The sequence below is a fragment of the Argentina silus genome, assembly GCF_951799395.1.
Source record: "Argentina silus genome assembly, chromosome: 10".
In the NCBI taxonomy this organism is placed as follows: Eukaryota; Metazoa; Chordata; class Actinopteri; order Argentiniformes; family Argentinidae; genus Argentina; species Argentina silus.
In genome coordinates, this window is record NC_139664.1 from 4900634 (window position 1) to 4925355 (window position 24722).

Sequence of the window (24722 nt, forward strand, 5' to 3'; positions counted from 1 at the left end):
TGTAGCCTGAAGAGATGGGTCTTCAATCTACGGCGGAAGATAGTTAGTGACTCTGCAGTCATGACAGCAGTGGGAAGCTCGTTCCACCAGCGAGGCGTGAAAAGCCGTGACCGAGTAGCGCGGCTGCTGCATCCACGTAGAGGCGGCGGTGCCAGGGGGCCAGCCGAGGTGGAAGAGCGGAGTGATCAGGCAGGGGTTTGGGGGCTGACCATTGCTTGCTTTTCTTAAAGAAGCTAGAACTGAGGGGACGCTTAGTGGCGTAGCACACTAATGCACATACCACATAATGGCAAGGTCCCTGGTTCGATTCCGACCCTTGACACGTTGACATGCCATCCCTCCTCTCTCTCCCATCCCTCTTGTCAATCTCTACTGTCTCTATCCCAATGGAGAAATGCCCTAAAAACCTATTTAAAAAAAAGAAGAAGCTAGAACTGAGTAGACGCCCCTACAGACAGAAGCAGTGAACGCCCCTACGGACAGGAGCAGTGAAAGCCCGTTTATACCCTTTCAGCGCTGCTCTCTACCTGTTCTCTCTTGTCTTTTTTTTGTTGTCTCAGGCCTTTGGGTGTGACATGGCCAGAAAGCTTGACACAGGCCACTTGTGGTGACCGAGGTCACGCTGTCACTGAATGAGCTTCTGTCCAGGGGCAATGGTGAGTCATTCCCTTCATTGTCAGCCAGCCTTCACAGAAGCTCATCCTCCTGGTCATACACATGAAGGATAATGGCTAATTTAGCGTTCCAGTTCTGAATTCAAGGTTTGGTCTTCGGCAGCAGCCACCGTAATCGCTTTAGTCCGTCCAATTATGACCTGTCTGCCCTTTTCGCATAGAATTAAGTCGTTGAAGACTTTTTCGTTTTTCCTTGTGCAAAATCTCTTGCTGTGTCATTGTGATTGTTTGGAGTACTGTATACAAATGAGTAAATTAGTAACCCACTGTTAGTCGTTATGTCCTCATGATATTTCCAAATTGCTAATGAAATGATGACAATCACATTTTTCAGGAACAATAAGAGCAATCTTTGACTGGTACAATTGACTGCACTAATATCACCCTGAGAAACAGTGGCAACTTGACACAGCAGCAAATGCCATTGCAGACCTTTGTTAGCGCGCACACACACACACACACACACACACACACACTCACACACACACACACACACACACACACACACACACAGTCTCCTGTTCCCTGCCCTTGCTGCTGGTTATTTGTGGATCATGATTCAGGGCTTGAAAATCTGGGAGCCCAAAGTCCCCCCAGATCAGGTTGATTTACTAAAAGCCCACGGGAAGGACACAATCCTTAAGAGACCCAAAACCTACAGTATGTCTGCGTTTGATAATACCCCTCAGCAGTTTTCCCACGCAGCACTGAGCTCACATATCAACGGTGCTATTACAGGACATGAATCCATATATTACTGCTAAACACTAGATTATCTGTATTTAAAGGGACTTAAAAGTTCAGTGACTGTTGCCATGTATGCCTATGTCAGCTCGGCCTTTTTGCCACATTTTATCCATCCTTCAATAGCCTGTTCAGACTTTGTAATGCAGGCGAAGGCTACACACAACGGGTGTTTATTTTCACTGGGTCAGTGACAATGTGCTTGTGCAGGCATAATAGATTATTCCATAAATGCATTATCCATACCGTTAAAACAAAAATGGTGGAGCGTTAGTCTCACGAGGCCTAATTTGTAACCGGCAGAGGTCCTGTTAGCGAGACAGTCATGCCAGTGCCAGCTCCAGCTACTCTGTTACAGTATAGCTGTCAATGCTCTGCTGTCTCAATGGTGCTCTTCTCTTTCAGCAGGCAACAGGTTCAACCTGCTCTTCACTTCCAGTGCCGGAACTTTCCACAGCTGTTGGCTCACGCATCAAACGTTGTGCTTTCAAAGGGGTTTTCAATGTGACTACACTGCAATTCTTCGATCTCTTATCTTGCTGCGAGGAAATGGTGGCCCGGTTGACCGAGGCATTACGACAGCTCCTGGGAAGTAATTCTACACAAATCATTGTTGCTATGGGTGTGGGTTTCCTAGGCTGCCTTTTAGCAGAAATCTGTTCTATTCAGTAGGCGGCATAATTAGCCTGTCAGAGGAGCACAATTCCGGTAGTAGAACCTGCTTTGTGTGTCCCCCACGAACAGACTATTCTGCTGTCTCCTTCGGCCTATTTTCAGTCGCAGCAGCCACACACGCTTTATACTGTAATGATGTTGACTGCGGCTGAGATGAGAGTGTCTTGCTGTGACTGTGGCTTTAATTAGAAAGCCTGCAGTGGTGCCTTCAGTCAGAGGTTAATGCGCTTCTCTGAATCGGTTTGCAGCGTCGCACCCAGCCAGCCAGGCAGGCAGGCAGGCAGGAACACCAAGTCTCGAGGAGAAGCAGGGGACTCCATTGAGTTCTCACTCCTCTCTCCACGAGAGTGAACCTTCCGCAGTGAAGGGAGAACCAAGGAGCCTGTGTGAATCCCTGTTAGGCATCAAAGGGCCTTTGTTTACCCACCTGGTTAGGAACCGTGGACCGGTGCCAGGTTTCGAATGAGTCCGGTTGAAAAGGGAATAGCTCATCCTGCACCACACGTCTTCTTTGTTCAGCGATTAGGCCGCGCCGGACCGTTGGTCACGGGGATTCCTCGATGGGCTTCCCTCAGGGCTGGTGCAGTCGTGCTTTGAAACAACAGTTGTGTCCGGCTGTATATCTGAACCACATGCAGTTGGCCTTGTCGAGCCTGTGAAAGAAGTGTGTGTTAAACGCTGAGAGGAGGGCAGCCTTCCTGCTGAACGGCGCTGTATTCTCTGAAGAACGTGGTTCACAGAGCAAGCTCCGGCCATGCAGAGGCTGTACTGTAGCCATGCACAGGCTGTACTGTAGCACCATACGGTCGTTTGTTCAGACGTTGTAGTTTCCCGTGCCTTCATCATCGCATCAGTCCCAGACCTCCCGCTGTGTCCTTACCATGGCGTGAGTAGGGGTGGGGGGTGGGGGGCGATCTACACACACACACACACACACCCGTAGCTCTTTTCCTGGCATGACCTTGAAGACCCTTGGTCTAGTAGTAGCAGTGTGTGAGTGTATAGCGGCCTCGCCGTTACATGGCTAACAGTGTGATGTGCTAATGAATGCATGTTAATTGGCCGTGCTTTCTCAGTGTGTGAGCGTTGGTGAAAGGGGAGCGGGTCTACGTTGCTTACCTGCCAGCCTGCCAGCCAGCCTGCCAGCCTGCCTGCCAGCCTGCCTGCCTGCCTGCCTGCCTACCTGCCTCTCCTCTCACTGCCTCAGTGGGAGTGTACCCTGTGCCATCCAGAGCAGATGGTGTTGCTATCATGCTACCCTTGCCCACGCTGAAGGGCTTAAATACTGCAGACTCATAGAGGCTGTTCTTAGTGTTTGTGTGAGTGTGTGTGTGTGTGTGTGTGTGTGGTGTAGTGTGTGTGTGTGGTGCGGTGTAATGTGTGTGTGTGTGTGAGGCTTGAGGCTGCACTTTAACTCAGTGGCATTATGCGATTTGGAAGGTGACATGGCCTCTTGCAGCAGGCAGCCGTGTAAATATAGCTGTGTGAGGAATTCTTACTCGGGCTGCTGCCTTTTTGAAGTCTTCATTGTTAGATCCCCTTCTGTGTTTATGTAATACTGCAGTTGTCGTTCTGGTCCATCCTGTTAGCATTCAGGGTCTGCGGTTGCGTGTCAGAATACACAGAGGAGGCTTAGGAGTAACGGGAGTCATGGAGGTCACATACTTTCACATGCCCTGTATTGACAAGCTAGCCTATCAGAATGAGACGTTTCTATTTCCTTGAAAACATCGGTCAGCCAGTCTCCACTTCAGGCTTGAAAAAGGCATTCATTTAGCAGCTGGTCTTCGGGGACTCTATCTGAGCTTGCTTATGTTGAGACGAGCCAGCCGTGTTGCCTCTGGCTCGGCCCAATCGCATCAGCTCACAAGCTCCAACGTGAACCAGTGTACGAGCGAGATGTATGTGTCGTCAGATGGTGGTTCCTCTGACCTCTGTCACGTGGGCGGAGTTTGTGTTTACAGTACGAGGAACTTGATTTGCATAGCCTCTACCACCTCTTCTTAAGAAAGTCACTTCAGGGCTCGGGTGTGTGCATGTGCATAGCAGTGATGCAACAACAAAACATGTTTTGTACCTGCTTCCTTTTCCCTGTAGCAATTAGACCCTCCCATCCATTGTCTTACGTCAGATAGCATGACTCGTGTCTCATGTCTGCACTGATTCGGTTGGCTGATTCTGAGTGTCGTGTAGGAACGTTGCCATCTGTCGTAAAACCCTTGTATGCCCTCCTGTCAGGACTGGTGTTGTCACTAACTTACTGCGGCATTCCCAGAGTTGGCCAGCTCTCAGGCCTGTTGGTTCAATGCCTTCTCACGCCCCTCTGCCGTATCTGCTGCTGGAATGAAGTTTGATAATGGTCATGCTCATCTCAATGAGTTGGTACATTTGAGATGCCACTTAATGTAAATAAGAACTGTGGATGTTTACATTTTCTTTCTCTCTTCTTCATGTCTCTCTCTCTCTCTCTCTCCCTCTAAATGCAGGGTTCCACCTGATCCCGCGCCTGTCCGGGATCGTGCCCGAGAGCTGCCTGCTGATCGTGGTTGGCCTCCTGGTGGGGGGGCTCATTAAGCTGGCAGGCGAGGAAGTGCCCCCTGTGCTGGACTCCAACCTCTTCTTCCTGTGCCTCCTGCCGCCCATCATCCTGGACGCCGGCTACTTCCTGCCCATCCGGCCCTTCATGGAGAACATAGGCACCATCCTGATGTTCGCCGTGGTGGGCACCCTGTGGAATGCCTTCTTTGTGGGGGGCCTGCTGTACGCCGTGTGCCAGATCCAGGGCACTAACCTCAGCCAGGTGGAGCTGCTGCCCTGCCTGCTGTTCGGCTCCATCATCTCTGCCGTGGACCCCGTGGCCGTGCTGGCCGTGTTTGAGGAGATCCACATCAACGAGCTGTTGCACATCTTGGTGTTCGGCGAGTCGCTGCTCAATGACGCCGTCACTGTGGTGAGTGGTGGTGTTACCAACCCACCCCAGGTGGCACGTCTAGGGGTAGAAAGGGGGGGGGGGGGGGCGTAACATACGTAATGCTGGTAACCGCTGGTGCTGTGGTAGTGCAACACAAACTACTAGCAAACAAACTACTAACACAAGCAGACAGAACAACAACACCACACGCACACAAATGTGGGGACTTGACAGGTGGTGCAGGGCTCTCAGGTGGTGCAGGGCTCTCAGGTGGTGCAGAGCTCTCAGGTGGTGCAGGGCTCTCAGGTGGGCAGGGCAGGGCTTACCATAAAATGCAATACAACGTCACTTTTCCAATCCCCTTCGAGGGCAATTTAGGAGACATTCACAAGAACATGAGCATGAACTCTATAGACACAGAGAACATGATACAGCACTTTTTTTTTCACATGAAAGCCGTTTTTAGGAAACTGGTTATTGAACTCTTACTGATGACTGAGCTGGGTACCAGTATAACTGGCTGGTAGCGCTGGGTTTGGGATCCGTCTAGGACAGTTGACCCATTTGTGGGGCTCCCAGTGCACCACCCGAGGCAAAATCAATTTTCAATTAAATTGCATCAGGACTTCTATCTTGCCTTTACACTTTTGTGTAAGTTTCACTCCTCATCACTCCCTTCGTCTTTGAAAATAAGGTTTGAGAAAAAAACACACACTTGAACCGTGATGTCTGTGGGGTTTTTTCTTGGCTCTATTTTTCGATGCATTTTTGCATGAGGCACAGCAATTCCTGCATCTGCGTTCAGCTTTGTACTGGCTCTAACTCCCCTCTCCCTCCCTTCCTCCCCCCTCACTCTCTTCCTCCCCTCACTCCCTTCTTCCCCCCTCACTCCCTTCCTCCCCTCTCACTCCCTTCCTCCCCCCAACACTCCCTTCCTCCCCCCTCACTCCCTTCCTCCCCTCTCACTCCCTTCCTCCCCCCTCACTCCCTTCTTCCCCCCTCACTCCCTTCCTCCCCCCTCACTCCCTTCCTCCCCCCTCACTCCCTTCCTCCCCCCTCACTCCCTTCCTCCCCTCTCACTCCCTTCCTCCCCCCAACACTCCCTTCCTCCCCCCTCACTCCCTTCCTCCCCCCTCACTCCCTTCCTCCCTCCTGCCGTCTCTTCTGAGTGCAGGTGCTGTACCACCTGTTTGAGGAGTACTCTGGTGCTGGCACGGTAACAGTGATGGACGTGTTCCTGGGGGTCATCTGCTTCCTAGTGGTCTCGCTGGGCGGGATCGCGGTGGGCGCCATCTACGGCATCCTCGCTGGCTTCACGTCACGCTTCACCTCGCACACGCGTGTCATCGAACCCCTGTTCGTCTTCGTCTACAGCTACATGGCCTACCTCTCCGCTGAGATGTTCCACCTCTCCGGCATCATGGCGTGAGTAGGGGGGGGGGGGGATCTATACACACAGACACACACACACAGACACACACACACACACACACACACACACACACACACACACACACACACAGACACACACACACACACCTCTCTCTCTCTCTCTCTCTCTCTCTCAAACTCCTATATGTCTCTTAGCCTCCCTGTTGGTTTTTCTTCAATGATTTCCCCGGGTCGTAAATCGTTGTGACTTAATTGGGGTTGGGCTGAGGGCAGGGGGAAGGGGAGAAGTTTATTGGATGGAATGACACATAAGCAATACATGACCTTTTGAACTCCTCAGGTCTGCCCAGCAACACCACTGACCTACATTCATCAACACCATGTTTGGTTTAGATTTTAGATTTTTTTTAAAGGGAAAATATTAATTCTCATGCTAATGCTAGTTTCTATTCTACCTTGCACTATTGTGTCCACCATTGATTCTTCTATCCATGATAATAATAATATATTTAATAAATGTCATTTAGCTGACGCTTTTATCCAAAGCGACTTACATTGCAGTGAGTGCACACATTTTTCAGTATATATGGTCCCAGCGGGAATCGAACCCACAACCCATGGCGCTAAGCGTTGTTAGCGCCATGCTCTACCAACCGAGCCACAGAGATGTTGGTGATAAGATGGTTGATGATAAGATGGTGAGATCAATTGAACATGGCTACCTTGCTCTGGCACAGCCAAGGAGATTCATTAGAGTTGTTCCCCAGCAGCAGTAATTCACCTGTTTGTCCTGACAGGTCCTCGGCTCTATAACTGACCATCCTGATGTATGCTTCAGCCAGATCAACACGCTGCTCAATTTATAGCTCTCTGTCGTGCCTCCAGGCCCCTGCCTGGTATTGTTGTAACATATCATTCTCCTCTCCTGAAAAAACAAGGTGGTGAGTTATGGATCATAAACACAGGTGCTGCCCAGTTTCCCTGGTTTGACAGGCGGAATGATGCCACAGATGGTTGTACAGTCTATTCCAAGGCCTTCTGGCCGTTCGTTTCTTCCTACCATCGTAAATAGAGGATTTGGGGGGTAGTGCTTTATAACTGTACGTCGACTCCTTTTATGTTTGATTTCTAATATAGTAAAAGCAGAACAGCTGCAAGATTACTGCCACGGTGAAACTGTGCAGAATGATGGAAAACTACAGTGAGTCACCTAGCTAACAGCTCTGGCCCTTATGGCCCCAACCCACCCACTGTCACGGAGGAACATCGCCTCGTGCTTGGAATAGAGAAATGGTTGCTAGACAGGGGAAGGGGATGTAGGTATTTTGAATACATTTCCGCTGAGCAAACACAAGCTGATGAAATGAAAACCCTGATTTTGCGGTGGCCTCTTATGTCATTTTAGTCTTAACACATCCGTGTTGCTACAGTACAGTGCTACTGTAACTGGAGAACCGGTTCTCTTTGCATGCCCAGAGGCAAATCCATGTAAGTTTGATTAGCTAGTTGAAAACACAAAACAGTCATTAAGTCTTTATTTTTGTGGCGTAGCACTAATGCGCTTACCATGTTAATCGCAAGGTTCCTGGTTCGATTCCGACCCTCGACCTATCTTGTCATCTCTCCTCTCTCTCCCATCCTTCCTGTCAATCTCTATTTCTGTCCTGTCTATCACAATAAAGCAGAAATGCCCTAAAAACATATTTAAAAAGTCTTTATTTTTGATATTTTATTTTCTGATAATTGATGGTAGTCCCTCTCCGTGTGTTCCCTCCAGGCTGATATCATGCGGTGCCACGATGCGGCCCTACGTGGAGGCCAACATATCCCACAAGTCCCACACCACCATCAAGTACTTCCTGAAGATGTGGAGCAGTGTGAGCGAGACTCTCATCTTCATCTTCCTGGGCGTTGCCACGGTGGCCGGGCCGCACGCCTGGAGCTGGACGTTCGTCACCGCCACTGTCATCCTCTGTCTGGTGTCGCGGGTCATCGGTCAGTCCTCCTCATACAGACCATAAACATGCCCAGGCCGGGGTTGGGCTTCATTTGTTCAAAGGCTTAAAAAAAAAAAAGCCCCAAAAAAACATGGATTTAGAGCGATCTTAAAGTGCCAATAATGTTCTTGAATTTGAGATGCTACTGATGTTGTAAGTTTTAAAAAGGAGAAGAAACTGAGCTGACCTATGAAGTCACCACATTTCAGTCAGGAAATAACCCAACTGATGGTGCGGAAGAGGATTTCCACTTTGTCCTTGGGGTCGTGGCATTGACACCCTAACCCTGTCAAAACAACTCTTGTCAGAAACAACACAAAATAATATAGATTTCTAAGGAGTATCTATCCATCTGTCCAAGCCAACCCTACCCCTCCCTCTCTGCTTACTGGGATTATTACCTTAGTCACTAGGCAATAGGCAATTCATCAGATGACTATGTTGACAAGACCCTCACACACACACACACACACACACACACACACACAGACACTGAGGGTCACTTGGGATTCATTGATATCAGGAACTATTTAAACCCTAATGCATCACTGTATTCCCATGACAGGGGTGGTCGGACTCACCTTTGTGATCAACAAGTTCCGCATCGTCAAGCTCACCACCAAGGACCAGTTCATCGTGGCCTACGGTGGCCTGCGAGGGGCCATCGCCTTCTCCCTGGGCTACCTGCTGGACAACGACCACTTCCCCATGAGGACCATGTTCCTGACCGCCATCATCACGGAAATCTTCTTCACGGTGTTTGTGCAGGTGAGCCACACGGCCAGTCGTCTTGTTCCACGGCTCCGTACACACACATTAATGGGAGGGATCTGAGGTATGGGTAGTGTTACCATGGTAACTTGTACCTCATTGTTTACCAGTTACCTCTCAGTGCGTTAGTTGGTTAATTGTATTGGACATTGGCTCTTGCACTTTATTGCGTTCTTTATGTCTGAAGGAGAGCAAATGTTTTCAAATGGAGAAGGCAAATTAGCCGTCCTATTGGACACACGTTAATGGACTGTGGCTCCTTCTGGCCTGCGTCTGCCTCTCTCTTAATGTGACCATTAGACATGATTGGTAAAACATTGTTTATGAAGAGGTTGACTTTATTACAGAGCGTACTTGTTTAAAAATAGTTCATTTTATGTTTCTCTTATGTGACATTGTGGTGTTGTCCTTCGGATATTCTGTGGCCTCAAGTGGTCTCGAAATATTGTGCTGGTGTGACAAAATGTCACTGCCGCCATCCCTTCGAAAGCAAACGCACACGTGTGCGCACACACACACACACACACACACACACACACACACACACACACACACACACACACACACACACACACACACACACACACACAAACAAGCTCTGAGTGCTGCTTTTTTTCCGAGTCCTGCTGAGCAAACTCATCTTCCAGGAAAGCTGTTGAAGCATGTGGAAGCCCTGGGAAGCACATCATCTGGCAGACTATCCCCAAAACAGCAGCAACTAAAATAAAGCCCTTTAAGATCTCTTATGAAACAAGTGAAATGTTTTATTCACAGCCTACAGCACTGGCCGTCTGTAATGCTGATATAGACAGAGACTAGTTAGGGGTTTTCACCTGCACTAATGGGACTGCTGCAGTCGTGGAGGCTGTGTGTGTGTCTGTGAGTGTGAGGGCATGTTTGTGGGAATGTGCTCTTGTGGGAATGAGGTTCATGGGGTTGCATGGACGGGTATTATTTGAGAGCTGTTAGAGTCTGTTGTCATCCACTTAGGGTTAGGGTTGGGGTTAAATTTAACTAGATTGTTTCAAATGTATTGGTTACGTCTCATACACGAGTGCAGGGAGTAAAATCCTTGACAATGCAGCATACAATACAAATAATACAAATAATACAAATACGCAGTAGTGCAATGAGGTAGGACAAGACAATAAGTGACATAGTACAATATACGTGAGACAAGACAATAAGTGACGCAGTACAATATACGTGAGACGGTTGGACAGTGGCTGACTGATTGGCTGACTTAATCTCGTTATGAGAGAGTATGATACACACACACACACACACACACACACACACACACACACACACACACACACACACACACACACACTGGAACAGAATGAATCGCCACAACCAATATGCTGTAGTAAAACAGACTGGAGAGTAATACAGCTATATCAACCGACGCTGGTAAAACCTTTTCTACCCCTTTAGTCGAGGGTAGGACATGTTTTATTCATGACCTAGAGCACTGGTATGTAATGCTAACATAGACAAGAGACTAGTTAGGGGGTTTCACCTGCACCATTGGGACTGCTGCAGTAGTGGAGACTGTGTCTGTGTCTGTGTCTGTGTCTGTGTGTGTCTGTGTCTGTGTCTGTGTCTGTGTCTGTGTCTGTGTCTGTGTCTGTGTCTCTGTGCCTGTGCCTGTGCCTGTGCCTGTGCCTGTGCCTGTGCCTGTGCCTGTGCCTGTGCCTGTGCCTGTGCCTGTGCCTGTGCCTGTGCCTGTGCCTGTGCCTGTGCCTGTGTCTGTGTCTGTGGTCTCGTGGGAATGAGTGGTTGCCTGGCCGGGTATTATTTGAGAGCTAGAGTCTGTTGTCATCCACTTAGGGTATTAAAGTTAACTAGATTTGCAGACTTAATCTCCTTTATGAGAGAAAATGATATGACACACACACACACACACACACAAACAAACACACACACACACACACACACAGAGAAGACATAGACATTGCCCCTGACCACTGGTACAGGGTCAGACATCTTTTCACCCGCCTATGGTTTAGTCTAGAACTATACAGTATGTACAGTAGAGTAATCTGATTCTAGATATGTGGTTTAGGGCAATCCTTACTTACGTCTTTACCCTTGAGTGAGCGCCAATGCATTGTCTTCCATCAGAAGCGCTAACATTTTAGTTGAATTACATTTGCTTTAATCTGTTTCACCTTCCCACCCTCAGCCTACAACTTTGCCATACTTCCAATATATGAGAATTGGAGCCTGACAGGGGTGACCTCTCTCTCACTCTCTCCCTCCCTCCCTCTCTCTCTCTCTTTCTCTCTCTCTCTCTCTCTCTCTCTCTCTCCCTCCCCCACAGGGCATGACCATCCGACCTCTGGTGGACCTGCTGGCTGTGAAAAAGAAGCAGGAGCACAAGCGCTCCATCAACGAGGAGATCCATACCCAGGTAACCTTTGACCCCTGGTCTGACTCCTCTCATCCACCCCCCCTTCCTTTCCTCCTCCTCTTCAGCCAGACCAGAAGACACACAAAGTCCCATTCATTCTCTTAATGGTGGAACGATAGCACACATGAGCCACTTGTTTCCGGACATACTTGTGTTCTACTGCACAAATGAAGGGGGCCTCTCTGAGCTGCAGTACATGGCTAAAAATGACAACTCAAAATATCTAGCCTATTCTAATTTTTGAAGAAGTGGATATTTGACTAATGTCAGTTTACATCACTAAATGATGTTTCTCCTCTTCACTTGAGCTTATCTTGAGCTTTCATCTGACTTTACAGAAGCACTGTGTTGTTGCATATCTGGTGTCAAACATTGCTCGCTGCTTCCCCCTACTGGCCATTTGTGATGCTATCATCAGAATCAGAATCAGAATTCTTTTATTTGGCCATGTATATTTGCACATACAGGAAATTGACTTGGTGAGGTTGGTGCATGGGACATAATAAACATATAAATATTTTTTTTTAAAAATAAAAAAAATCATGTTGGGCTTATTGATATTTATCCAGTTCACTTTGCTTGGCTGGCAATGAAGCCAATGGGACATTTTCCCCAGCTTCATCTTCACTCCAAAGATGAATCCAATCAGCCTGCCTCTTCTTCAGTCAACTCGTGTGTTGCATCGCTGTCCGCCCCCGACGCACCGTCCTCTCATTTCCCTCCATCTAATACAGGTTGCCAGATTTACAAGTCAACGCCCCCCCCCCCCCTCCTCTCTACCCTTGAGTGACCACTGACCAGCAGGATCCATGCGCTCCCTCTAGTTCCTGTTTCTAATAATACGCCTGAGATAATGACATTCATAAGCACTGCCTGTCTCTTTACGGGGCTTTATGGTGCACTGATGAGTCACTACCACTGCAGGCCCGGAGGAGCAGGCCCCGAGGGCTTCTCCTCAACTGGAAATGGCAGTCATTAAAGTCAACAGGGCTGCTGCAGGAGAGCCTACCAGTGCAGTGTGTACCAGAGTCTCACGCTCACAGGTGGAACTCTGCCATCTTTGTTTGTGTTCCGAGAGGACTCACTGGGCTGGTTAATTGATGGTTGATGGTTAATGGTTACATCAGGCTGCAGGTGGTCGAAAATGTAAAAATGGCAAACTTCTCTGCTAACGGACTCAGGAGTCCGAGTTTCTCTTGACTAATTGGCACCGATGTCTCCAATGTCACTTCACTCCTACCACACCGCTCTCGTTAAAAAGCTGCCTTGCGACCGAGCTTTTGATGTTTTCAGATTCCTACTTGAGTCAGAACCAATGCAGAAACTACTGGGAAAAAAATCCTCCTGTTGGCCCATTTTGCCCATCTGCGTCTTTTTTGCAAATTGAAATAAATTGATGGCATGACAAAACTGTCTGTTCCCATAGCAACATCGTGTGTCAAACTGTCACCGCAGAGCTGTGACAGCCATTGCACTAATCAAAACACAGGGACAACACATCGCCTGCCAACAGATTGGACAACATCTGCATTTCCCATCTGCCTACAGCCACTTGTTATGGACATGATTTAATACTTTCGATTGTGCAGATTGTGACAGTGTTTCTTATTATATATGTAATACATTTAATATATATATATTAAATGTATACTGTACATTGCCTCCTGTGGGTTTATGCAGACAAAGTTGTCTAGTCCAGGAGGAGATACTTCATCTGTGTCTGGGAAACTACCTCTGAGTTGTTGTTTGTTTTCTCAATCTAGTTCCTGGACCACCTCCTGACTGGCATTGAGGATATCTGTGGCCACTACGGACATCACCACTGGAAGGACAAGTATGTCTTTAAAATAATGAAGAAAGAAACATTTAGGAAGCTAAATTGATGCTAAATAAGGGTAATCTCAAAGTACTGTAAAGTAACCGGTTTGTTCTTCTATACAGCCTTTACTTCTTTCACCATGTCCCACTTGTTTCAAGACCTGACAGCGTATTCTTCTTCCAGTATCAGCACATGCTAAGCCCTAGGTGCAACTGTAATATGTAATCCCCCTTAGGCACTGGCAGCTGCTGTAGCCGTGATTCTGTTTGGGACTCTGGAGACACATTCACTTTAATGAGGCTGTATTTGATGTACTGTAGAAGAGGCTGACACAGAGCAAGATGTTGATAAAAGGGCTCTTAAGGTTTACTGACTTTCTCTCTCTCTCTCTCTCTCTCTTTCTCTCTCTCACTCTCTCAATCTTTCCCTCTCTTTCTTTCTCTTTCTCTCTCTCTCTCCCTCTCTTTCTTTCTCTTTCTCTTTCTCTCTCTTTCTCTTTCTCTTTCTTTCTCTCTCTCTCCCTTTCTTTCTCTTTCTCTCTCTTTCTCTTTCTCTTTTTCGCTCTCTCTCTTTCTCTCTCTCTCTCTCTCTCTCCCCCTGCAGGTTGAACCGCTTCAATAAGAAGTATGTGAAGAAGTGTCTGATTGCAGGCGAGCGCTCCAAGGAGCCTCAGCTCATCGCCTTCTACCACAAGATGGAAATGAAGCAGGCCATCGAGATGGTGGAGAGCGGAGGGGGCGTCAAGTTGCCCGCCGCTGTGCCCTCTACGGTCTCCATGCAGTGAGTGTCATCCTACTCTCCCCCCCTCCTCTTCGTCCCTCCTCCTCTTCCTCACTACTTTTCTACTAGGGCATTTTCGCATTTCTAAGTGTACAGTATATAGGTAGATCAGGATATCTGCTTACGATATGTTATTATATGGTTATGGCAAAAAAAACAACTAAAATAGTGGGTTTGGTTCCATCCATTTGCTGACGATGCTTTCCAGTAAGTGCTTTCTCCCCCACCTCCTCCCAGGAACATCCAGCCCAAGAAGCCTGCCCCTGAGCGGGGGTTGCCTCAGCTCTCCAAGGGCCGCGAGGAGGAGATCAGGAAGATCCTCAGGGGCAACCTGCAGAAGACGCGCCAGAGGGTGAGCAGCTGAGCAAAGCATCCCCAAGCAAAGGCCTCAGATCAGCTTAGCCAAGGCCTAGGATCAGCTTAGCCAAGGCCTAGGATCAGGTTAGCCAAGGCCTAGGATCAGCTTAGCCAACCATAATACTAATCTGAACATTATACATATTTACATTTACATTTTTGACATTTAGCAGACGCTTTTATCCAAAGCGACTTACAACAAGTACATTTGTCAGAAGTAAGTGAATCATCTATACATCAGCCATCATAAGATACAATCTATGCTAGGACCAGGTGCCATTGGCAGTCACAATGCTAGGGGAAGGAAGGATTATTATTATTATTAACATCAGAGGAGCACAACACTGACCTTCAGCTCCCAGCAGGGATGGATTATAGCTTTTACATCACGTTGGCTTGGCCACTCATCCCATCTGTCATGTTCCCACGTGATGGTGTGTTGAAGCAGTCGTAAACCCCACGTGTGGTCGTAGCCTTGTCTACCACGTCCCGTTGGTTGACCTGAGTGTGTTTTATCTCCCCTCCCAGCTGCGATCTTATAACCGACACACTCTGGTGGCTGATCCTTACGAGGACGGCTGGAACGACTTCCTCCTGAAAAAACAGCGGATGATTGAGCTGGAGAAGAGGGTAAGGCAACCAGACACCCCAGGCAGACATGTAAACAGACTGTAGGGCTTACGGTGCGTTCAAATGCTCCTCGAAACTCTGAACGTTCCGATAAGATCACGAAGTCTTGGTCGATTCAGAGAAAGCTCAGAGGGGGAAACTCTTAAGACCTCAAAGTAACACAGGTTTCTGGTTGGGAAATGTCGGAGTTTCCTATTTCAGAGTTGCACTTGAATGCAGCATTATTCTCATTTGGTTGGGATGCCCACGATGCAACACCAAGGATCAATTTAGCCAAACTATGATGAATTTCGTTGTTAAAATGTCGATCTTTCTCCACTTAGTTAATTAGCTTGACACCATTAGGACCTAGGAGTTATTGCCTGATCGCCACTTAATTAGTTCCTAATGATGTAATGGAAATGGACTGATATTAGATAGAACTTTCAAGAGGCCACTATAGACTTGGAAATGCAGATAAATAGCACATATATCTTTGGTAAACAGCTGATGAGGTGTTAAGTGTTTGGGTAGAGAGTTTGAATTCACTTTACATCACGTCGGCCTGTACTCGTCTAATAGCCTATGGGACCTAATAACCGCAGAGTGGGCTAGTAAGTACAATACATTACAACAATGCGGTACTTACCTTTGTAGCTCTCATACTAAAATACCTGTTATAAGCTAGTTACATATTAACATCTACATAGTTTGAAATGTTTCCGTCCAGTGAGGTGAAAGTGTTACTGACTGTACTTCTCTCTGCACAGATGACACAGATGAGTAACTACCTGACGGTACCTAATGCTCCTCCGGACTCACCTACCATGTGCAGAACCAGGCTGTCTTCAGGTGAGTCCACCTTGCCCACCGTCCATGAGCGTATTGTCTGGTAGAGGAGCAGTAGCAGATGAGGCAGGAGAGCCCCTCAAAGAGAGAGGGCAACAACCCAGTGGTGGTCTCCATTGGCACCAGATAGGTTCAGTTCTGCAAAGCTTTGTTTACACGCTTTGGGTAATGTTGGTCAACAATGTCTTTTATTTTTTTATTTTTTTTATTTTTTTTTTACTGACAGTATGCACTTTATTATATCTACATTACAACAGTTCACTCTTTTTTTTTTAGATATTTCCGCTGTAATGGGAATATGTTTGCATGTGTAAGATGGCATGTAAATCAGTGTTGCGTGTGGTTTTGTTTTAGGCAGTGATTTCAGTCCTGCTCAGAGAGGGGCCAGAGTAAGTCCAGGTATGTGGTGAGATGAGGGTAGAGAAGTGCCGGGTCGTGGTGACCACGGCAACGAACATAACATGCATGACACGCGTCTAATTACCAGGGCTGGGAGTCAGTTGAATTCAAATTCGGTCAGTTTCAGGAAGTGAATTCAAATTGCAATTCAATAATTTCTCAAATGACCTGAACGTAAGAAGCTTTTTAAAGTAGGCTTTTTAAACGTTTTTCATATTTTTGAATTGTAAATCGTAGATCGCCTCCTGGGTTGACTGAATTGAAATCTCATTGACCCCCGACCCTGCTTATTACTTGCTTGATAACATCTGTGGATATGGTACAGTATGGTGCATGAAGTACAACATACTGTATTATGTGATTGCCAGAATTAGGTTCATGGGAATACTGCAGCAGAGTATTATACTTGTAGTTGTCCATTCGTGATTTGATCATGTTGTGTGAATATTTTGTGATGTCATTTTCCCACACTATTCTGTACTGTATGTTACTAAAGTTAGTTGTTCAGGAAATGGTAACACATTCAATTCAAGTAATCTGGCGTACTGTGACCTTCTCCTTGCTTGGCCATGCAGACCCCCAGGCCTACAACAACACCAAGCCCTCCTCTGACAGCGTGCCGACCATCCAGGTGGACCTGGCCTCACCCCAGTCCCCAGACTCAGTCAACCTGCTGGATGAGTTCACCAAGCGGGCGGGCCGGGGGATGCAGGAGGAGGACCGGGGGCTGATGATGAAGCCCCCCTCAGCTGGGAAAGAGGACAAGAGGGAGGCGGAGGGAGGGAAGGACCCACAGCGTCTGGTAAGGTGCCTGAGTGACCCAGGCCCCAGCGCTGACGAGGAAGAGGATGAACCTTTTCTACCCTAGACCAGCCCTTCACACTAGGCTGGGACAGGGAGGGGCCTGGATACTCAAACCCCTCCCCCTGTGCTTGGGCAGTAAAGGGGAATAGTCCGCCTCCACCCACTCCAAAGCTGCCCTTCCTCCTCATACAAGCCCACTATCCCTTTGGTTGAGGAACCGAGCAAGCCAAAACAGTTAAAAGAAAAAGAAAAAAAGAGCATACTATAAAATCCTCTGAACCAAAACAAAAGAGCGAAGGGGAGTGCTAAGTAGCCATCTGTTTTCTATTGTCGTCATCCATTTTGTTTTTTTATGTGATAGGAAAGCAGTCGCTGCTAATCGGGTAATCTTGGGTTCAGGGAATAGCCCGAGAGACAGAGGAACAGTACTATGCATTACCAAAGGTTCGGACTGTTTTAATCTGCAACAATGGTCTATGTATGTTTTCATAAGTGTTTCGTTTTGGTGTTCATCTAGTTCATGTTTTGTTTGTTTCGACATACTCAGACTTGAAAAGTTTGCCTTATTTTGCTCCACGCACATGAAGAAGAAAAAAAAAGAAAAAAACAAAAAAAATTCACTTGATGCATTTTATCACAACATGAAACTCGTGTAACAGCATTTTTTTTGTGTTCAGAGTTGATATAACACCGTTTGATCTGTAGTCTTTTACCAGTCAGTTGCTCTGGGGTTTTCTGAGTGTACTCAGTGAGGTACACTGGATGTACGTAAATCTGGATGTATGCGTTCACTGTGCAAACCTCTAAGGGTCTCTGTCTCTACAGCCTCCCTATGGAGGGTAAGGAATGTGCCACAAAGTGTGGACTTTGAATGCAAACTCGCCATTTTAACCCAGTGCATTTCCTGTCCTTCGGAACCTAACTTACAAACTTTGCAGTGTTGCTTAGGTACATGTTTACGCTTATCTCGTCATAGGAGGGGGATTGTGATGTAACACAGAGAGATTTTATTTTTCTTCTCAATCGTTCAAATCCAAAACCTATATTATGTTTCTTATGTAGACGTTTTAGAATTTCACTACGTTATGAATTCCCTTTAAGAAAAAGTATGGGCACTATGATGGACCATTTCTGAAGCATTTCCCGGGTCCCCCTTCCCCCACCCCCCTCCCCCCTAGTTAACCCTAACCCCCATTCTCTCTGTATTTTACATTCACAATTCACAAAGCAACACCATGTTATAGGCCTGATGTATTGATTAAGGCATTTTTTTTTTTAATTTTTTTTTTTAATTTTAATATTCACACCGTGTTTTAACATCGAAGAAGACCTTGTTCGTTTGATATGTACATAATTTCCCGATTGCCGTTTCACCTGCTCTGTTTGAAACGCCAGTGTTCCACAGGCTGTGTCAGAGCAGGCTGTGTTAGAGCAGGCTGTGTCAGAGCAGGCTGTGTCAGAGCAGGCTGTGTTAGAGCAGGCTGTGTCAGAGCAGGCTGTGTTAGAGCAGGCTGTGTCAGAGCAGGCTGTGTCAGAGCAGGCTGTGTCAGAGCAGGCTGTGTCAGAGCAGGCTGTGTTAGAGCAGGCTGTGTTAGAGCAGGCTGTGTCAGAGCAGGCTGTGTCAGAGCAGGCTGTGTTAGAGCAGGCTGTGTCAGAGCAGGCTGTGTCAGAGCAGGCTGTGTTAGAGCAGGCTGTGTTAGATATGAGGGTGGAGGGAGAGAGTACAGTCCATGGATACACCCTTTACCACATCAAAAGCCATGCATATAGGCTAGCATGACAAACAAGCAATTCTACGCAGTATGCTGGCGTCATTAATTATAACTGATTTAATGAGTCCCTTTAATTGAAAGAGTTGTCCTGTAATGTATTCATGCAAAACAATGAGGTTAACTACCCTCGGCTAATGTTAAAGCCTACAACCAACATGGGCATTAAGACAGTTGGCTGTAAACTGATTCTGTAATATAAACAGTTGCACATCCCAAAGCAAAGACTGAAACATCTACTGTAATCTGCATGCACACACAATGTAGACTAGGGTTTTATTTATACAATACTGTAAGACTATGAACACCTGCACTGTACTTGTCCAGTATATGGCAGTATATGTGTATGATATACAGAGCATTGCTTGTCTTTTATACACAAAGCCATAGGATCTAATAGGAATAGAGAGATCTGTTGTACTGTTGATGTGATGATCACTTTTATTTATCAAACAAGCGTCTCAAGGGAACACCTTACCATGTTGTGTGGTTTCTATGCATATGGTAAAGTGCAGTAAGGCGATTTGATAGCAGACTCTCAACCCACCTCCAGTACAACCCTATCGGCAGTAGAGTTTTCTTTACTGTAACCTTAGAATGAAGTGGTATGCCTGTGTGGGTATTGCAACATGGCCTGTCTCAGCTGAGGAGGCCCATGATCGTGTCCCAGTTTGTTGGTTGGCACGTTGGCGTTAGAATGACCCTTGACCCTGTCGGAGCTATCACCTTACGCACAGAGGGCTCCTATTACAGCCGGGGAACGGACAGAGGGACGAGGGGACTGAGAGGAGGAGGGGAGGGGACTGAGAGGAGGAGGGGACAGAGAGGAGGAGGGGACTGAGAGGAGGAGGGGACTGAGAGGAGGAGGGGACTGAGAGGAGGAGTGGGCTGAGAGGAGGAGGGGGCTGAGAGGAGGAGGGGACAGAGAGGAGGAGGGGACAGAGAGGAGGAGGGGGCTGAGAGGAGGAGGGGACTGAGAGGAGGAGGGGACAGAGAGGAGGAGGGGACAGAGAGGAGGAGGGGACAGAGAGGAGGAGGGGGCTGAGAGGAGGAGGGGACTGAGAGGAGGAGGGGACTGAGAGGAGGAGGGGAGGGGACTGAGAGGAGGAGGGGACTGAGAGGAGGAGGGGACAGAGAGGAGGAGGGGAGGGGACTGAGAGGAGGAGGGGACAGAGAGGAGGAGGGGAGGGGACTGAGAGGAGGAGGGGAGGGGACTGAGAGGAGGAGGATGTTGGTGTGTTCGTTTACTCTCCTTGGATGTCCTTCCTTTCCTCTCAGTGCCCATCAGGGGTTACTGTGGTTACGGTTTGGAGGGTTGTGTGTGTGTGTGAGTGTGTGTTTCAGTGTGTGTGTGTGTGTGTCGGTGTGAGTGTGTGTTTCAGTGTGTGTCGGTGTGAGTGTGTGTTTCAGTGTGTGTGTGTGTGTGTATATATGTCGGTGTGTGTGTGTGCGAGAGAAAAAAACACAAAGGAGGAGAGTGGAGAAAGTCACCCCTGTCATGCTCCAGTTCTCTTATATTGTAAGTGTAGCAAAGTGAAGGTGAAATAGATAAAGCATCTCACTTACCTGACAAAAATAAAATCGCATTAAACTCTAAAATGTCAGAGCTTCTGATGGATGGTTGTGCTCAGCCGAAGGAGAAGACGGGGACAAGGCCATCTGCATCACAGATGGTTGTAGACTTGACTGATCTATGCCTGAAAGGTTTATACAGTTTGGTAGTGTTCGGAGAGAGAGAGAGAGAGCTACTTCAAGCTTTCTGCGGGTTCTCTCACTTGACCACCGTTTACAAGCCCACCAATGTCTCCCACTGGAAAGGATACACTTGTAACACTACTACAATCGTTTATCGAAAACGAACATCTAACATGTAGTGTCCAGTACAAAGTACTAAAATCTGTATTTTCCACACATCACACCAGCGAATTAGCCAGTGACTAATGTTAAAGGTAAAAAAACAAGAAACCTAGCCTGAAAATCAAGAATAATGTGTTTACTCCATCTACCTTTGGGTTATCATACCCCATGCAGAAATCTAAATATCAACCAAGCTGTACACGGTGTGTACAGCACTAGAAGTGTTATTTATTGATGTATGACAATGTCATGCCTGTCATGTTGCAGCAGCCTTTGTTTCACATTTGCTTGTTGGGAAATGTCCACCAGCTCACAGCAAAACAACAGGTTTACATTTAAGTGGCTTAAATGTCTTGCTTGCTCATTCTCCATTATTCAAATGCAAATTAATGTTTGTGTTTGTTTGAATGGTCACTCAATCTGAAGGGTCCACGCTGAATGATATTTTATAGTAATTAATTGTTTAAACCTCTGGCCTCTTTGTAAGTGTGATACAGAATCACCAAGACCACAGGATGCATTTGACAGAGCCAAGCTTGGCCAGGCCTATGGCTCTGTCTGCACTCTACAATATATATGCTTTACATTGGTTCGTGTGCTTTATTTGTATTCATGTGCTTTATTCGGTTAATGTGCTTTATTTGATTCATGTGCTTTGTATTGTTTCACATGCTTTTCATGGGGTCCCTGTGCTTTATGGTTTCTGCATCTCATCCTTACCTCACAGGAACCAAATCAGAGAGGCAGTAGAAACCAAAACACCCAAAGTTTCTTGTCACACACACTCTGTGTCTGTGGTCTCATGCAATAGACCTTCTCCTACCTGTCCATAGGCGATTTGCTCAACTTAAAAGAAAAACAAAGCTCCTCTAAAATGTATACCACTCCTGAAAGTGCATGTTGAAATATCACATTTGGATATAACAACCATACTGTTTGTAGGTATGGATGTAACTGCCATACCGTAGACACTTTAAAGCAGTTAACACAGCAACAACAACGTATGTCCACTTTCTAGCCTGTATAGCCTGTATAACCTGTTATAGTACGATCACCATCATCAGAGACACACGGTATGTCCCTGCTGTACGTCCCTCAGGGGGCATCTTGTCCCTGTCCCTTTCCCACTCCTTTCGTACCTCCCTCAAGACTGCCTGACCCTACTTCTCTGAAGCTGTAACATTTGCCGCACTATGTTAATAAAGCACTTTAACAAAGTGATACCTTTAACTCAAACACTAATGTTAAAGAAATAGCAATAAATAAGTGTTTTTTAGGCATAAAAGCTTGGCACGGCTACCGAGTGACACACGCAGGGGGAGTACGTATGGCGGAGTGGTTTATGGGGACGTCTGTCAGGTGTGAATTTGGAGCAGGGAAGCCGGCATATTTGGCTTGACCTTACAAGGAGCGATTGGGCTGTCTTTGCTTCAGGAGAACGCCCCGGCTCTACTACAGATGAGGGTCTATGGCATGGTGATTGTATTGCCACTCAAGCCATTCACAAGCAACATTTGTTTTGTCTTTTTTCACTAGTTGATTGGTCTGCTAATTGTTCTTCAGTGATTTGCAAATGTGTACTTTGCAATAAAAGATTTTTATTTTATATACAAATGAATATAAATACATGAAACAGATGTTATACAAATCTATAATGTTATTGTACAAATTAAACTATATGAGAAATTACACTATGAACACGTGTGCACTGTATTGTTGATTAGCTTGGCTTCAGCATTCCCTTCCTTGTATACTAACATGCAGTAATGTTAAATGAAACGATATACCAAATTAAAGTTTTAATTTATAAAAAGATGTGTTTCTGCAATTCCATTTTTGTTGTTCCTTCAATAAAAGTAAGTTGGCTCAAGAGTAGGCCTGAGTGTGCAGATCTCCTACGGCTACTGTACGTCGTTGTGGTCATTGTGTTTCATGCTGTTCAACATGCTATTCTTTGTCTGAGCAGAGGGGGCAGTGCTGCACCGTAAGACCATGACAACTTCAGAGACCAAATGTGTGAAAAAAGGTCTGGTGGTGTCAAACTTGGCATTGAGCCAATAGAAAGAGCATCAAAAACTGCCAAACACCTTAGACTACTGCCTTTTGATTACCTTACCTACCTCAGATAGCTTAGACAAGTGGACAACCTCGAGGTGTAAGGACCCACTGCTTCCCATTGGCGTCCAGTCATAGTCGAGGTGTAAGGACCCATACTCCGCAAGGCCACTGCTTCCCATTGGTGTCCAGTTGTAGTTGTTACTCCTGCAACCGAAACAGGCATGATATAATCACTTATGACTTAGTGGTTTGTTTATTTTGGGAGTCATTAAAATAGACACCAATAAGTATCATTTGATACCCTGTAGTTGCCAACTGTTAAGAGTCTGTGGTATACCGCCAATATTGTCTTGGATAAGGCAGCAACCCCCTACGTGTGACAATATAACTGATATGCCATGGTCTTGAGGGTATTACTATCGATTGTAGAATAAAGCCTTAAGATGGGGGACAGCCTTAAGATGGCTTGAGCCAAGGCTCGCCTGCCAAGGTCGACAGCGCCACGTGGAAATCCAGTCTGTGTTGAATACAGGTAGCAGCCTCTTCCCCCAAATCCACCACATTCTTCTTAAAGATCTAGAAGTTACAAGAAAGGGGGGGCCGACGTAAGAGAGGCAGACATTTACAACTATGAAATATGCCCCTGAAAGCGCAGCCAAATCCACTCAGCAGCATCAGTAAATCTTACCTCCTCTCCCGTCAGGTAGTACGCTGCCAGGAGCCCGCCAACGTAACGGATGTTCACCTGGAAGAAGGTGCCATGCTGTGGCACCCAGACAGAGATTACATAATTAGACAGAGGTAGGCTGATAATGAGAGTTCTTTGTGAGTTTCCCAAAAGCATCGTAGTTAAAGTAGTACTTAATCTCTAATGTTGATGTCCAATTGTCTGAATGAATGATCTGGGGAACATAAATTGAGCAGGACTTTTCAGATCAAGAATGCAGTGACTGTTTGCATGTACACAAGAACAGTGGAGAACCTCTACATTGGTTCACTTGGTAAAGAGTAAAATCATACATGCATTTCACCTTTACAAACACAAAAATATCGCACTCAAACGTTATTTTTTAAATATGTTTTTAGGGCACTTCTGCTTTATTGGGATAGAGACAGTAGAGATTGACAGGAAGGATGGGAGAGAGAGGAGGGATGACATGCAAGATAGGTTGAGGGTCGGAATCGAACCAGGAACCTTGCGATTATGTGGTATGTGCATTAGTGTGCTACGCCACCAAGCACCCCAAATGTTATTTGCTTTGGACGTGCCCATGGGAAGGCAAGTGAATGTTTGCTCTGCCTTTGTAGGTGAGCATTCAACATGGCACAGATTGTTATCAGGCTGTGTCCAGATTTGACTGGGACATAAGCCTGATTGGCAGCATCCCCTCTGCGCTTATGTCTGCCAGGGAGCTGACTCGCCTATAATCAAGGCCCGCGGCGGGCAGATCAGACACAAATATACACATCACGCACAATAATGTAATGATTTAATTCAGGGGCTATGGTTATGAACACTTCAATTATAAGATGGCGGGAGACAAGGATTTAGCTTTACCTGGGTCAGGTACGAGTTACGCTGCACTGATTCCTTGGCATCATTGTATTCCTCCATCATTCCCGTGATATACAGCGTGTCCACACAGTGGACGATGGTTGTCTCCCTCAGACCACCTGCAGCACGCACGCACGCACGCACGCACGCACACACGCACACACGCACAAACAACTTGGTTCCAACAGCAACAGAGGTGACCTGCGGTAAGGTCAGTGATGCGTAAAACCGCAACCTAAACAATGGAATTCACCCTCCTTCCAACTTGCTACCCTTGTTAATTTTA

At 46.8% G+C, this 24722-nt stretch overlaps 1 protein-coding gene across 2 annotated transcripts in view; it reads left to right on the forward strand.

The window, feature by feature from the left end:
• The window catches only part of slc9a1a (solute carrier family 9 member A1a), a 30909-nt gene extending 11166 nt beyond the window's left edge, over positions 1-19743 (forward strand). The window contains exons 2-13 of one of the 2 annotated variants that reach the window (XM_083678744.1): positions 4580-5043; positions 6179-6429; positions 8174-8391; positions 8959-9161; positions 11491-11580; positions 13344-13414; positions 14003-14179; positions 14417-14531; positions 15065-15166; positions 15916-15997; positions 16349-16393; positions 16969-19743. In XM_083678744.1, coding sequence (XP_083534870.1) covers positions 4580-5043; positions 6179-6429; positions 8174-8391; positions 8959-9161; positions 11491-11580; positions 13344-13414; positions 14003-14179; positions 14417-14531; positions 15065-15166; positions 15916-15997; positions 16349-16393; positions 16969-17261 — 2111 coding nt within the window. In that variant the 3' untranslated portion in view covers positions 17262-19743. The remainder of the gene's footprint in view (positions 1-4579; positions 5044-6178; positions 6430-8173; positions 8392-8958; positions 9162-11490; positions 11581-13343; positions 13415-14002; positions 14180-14416; positions 14532-15064; positions 15167-15915; positions 15998-16348; positions 16394-16968) is intronic. The other variant, XM_083678745.1, reaches the window with a different exon arrangement.
• The last annotated feature ends 4979 nt before the right edge of the window (positions 19744-24722 follow it).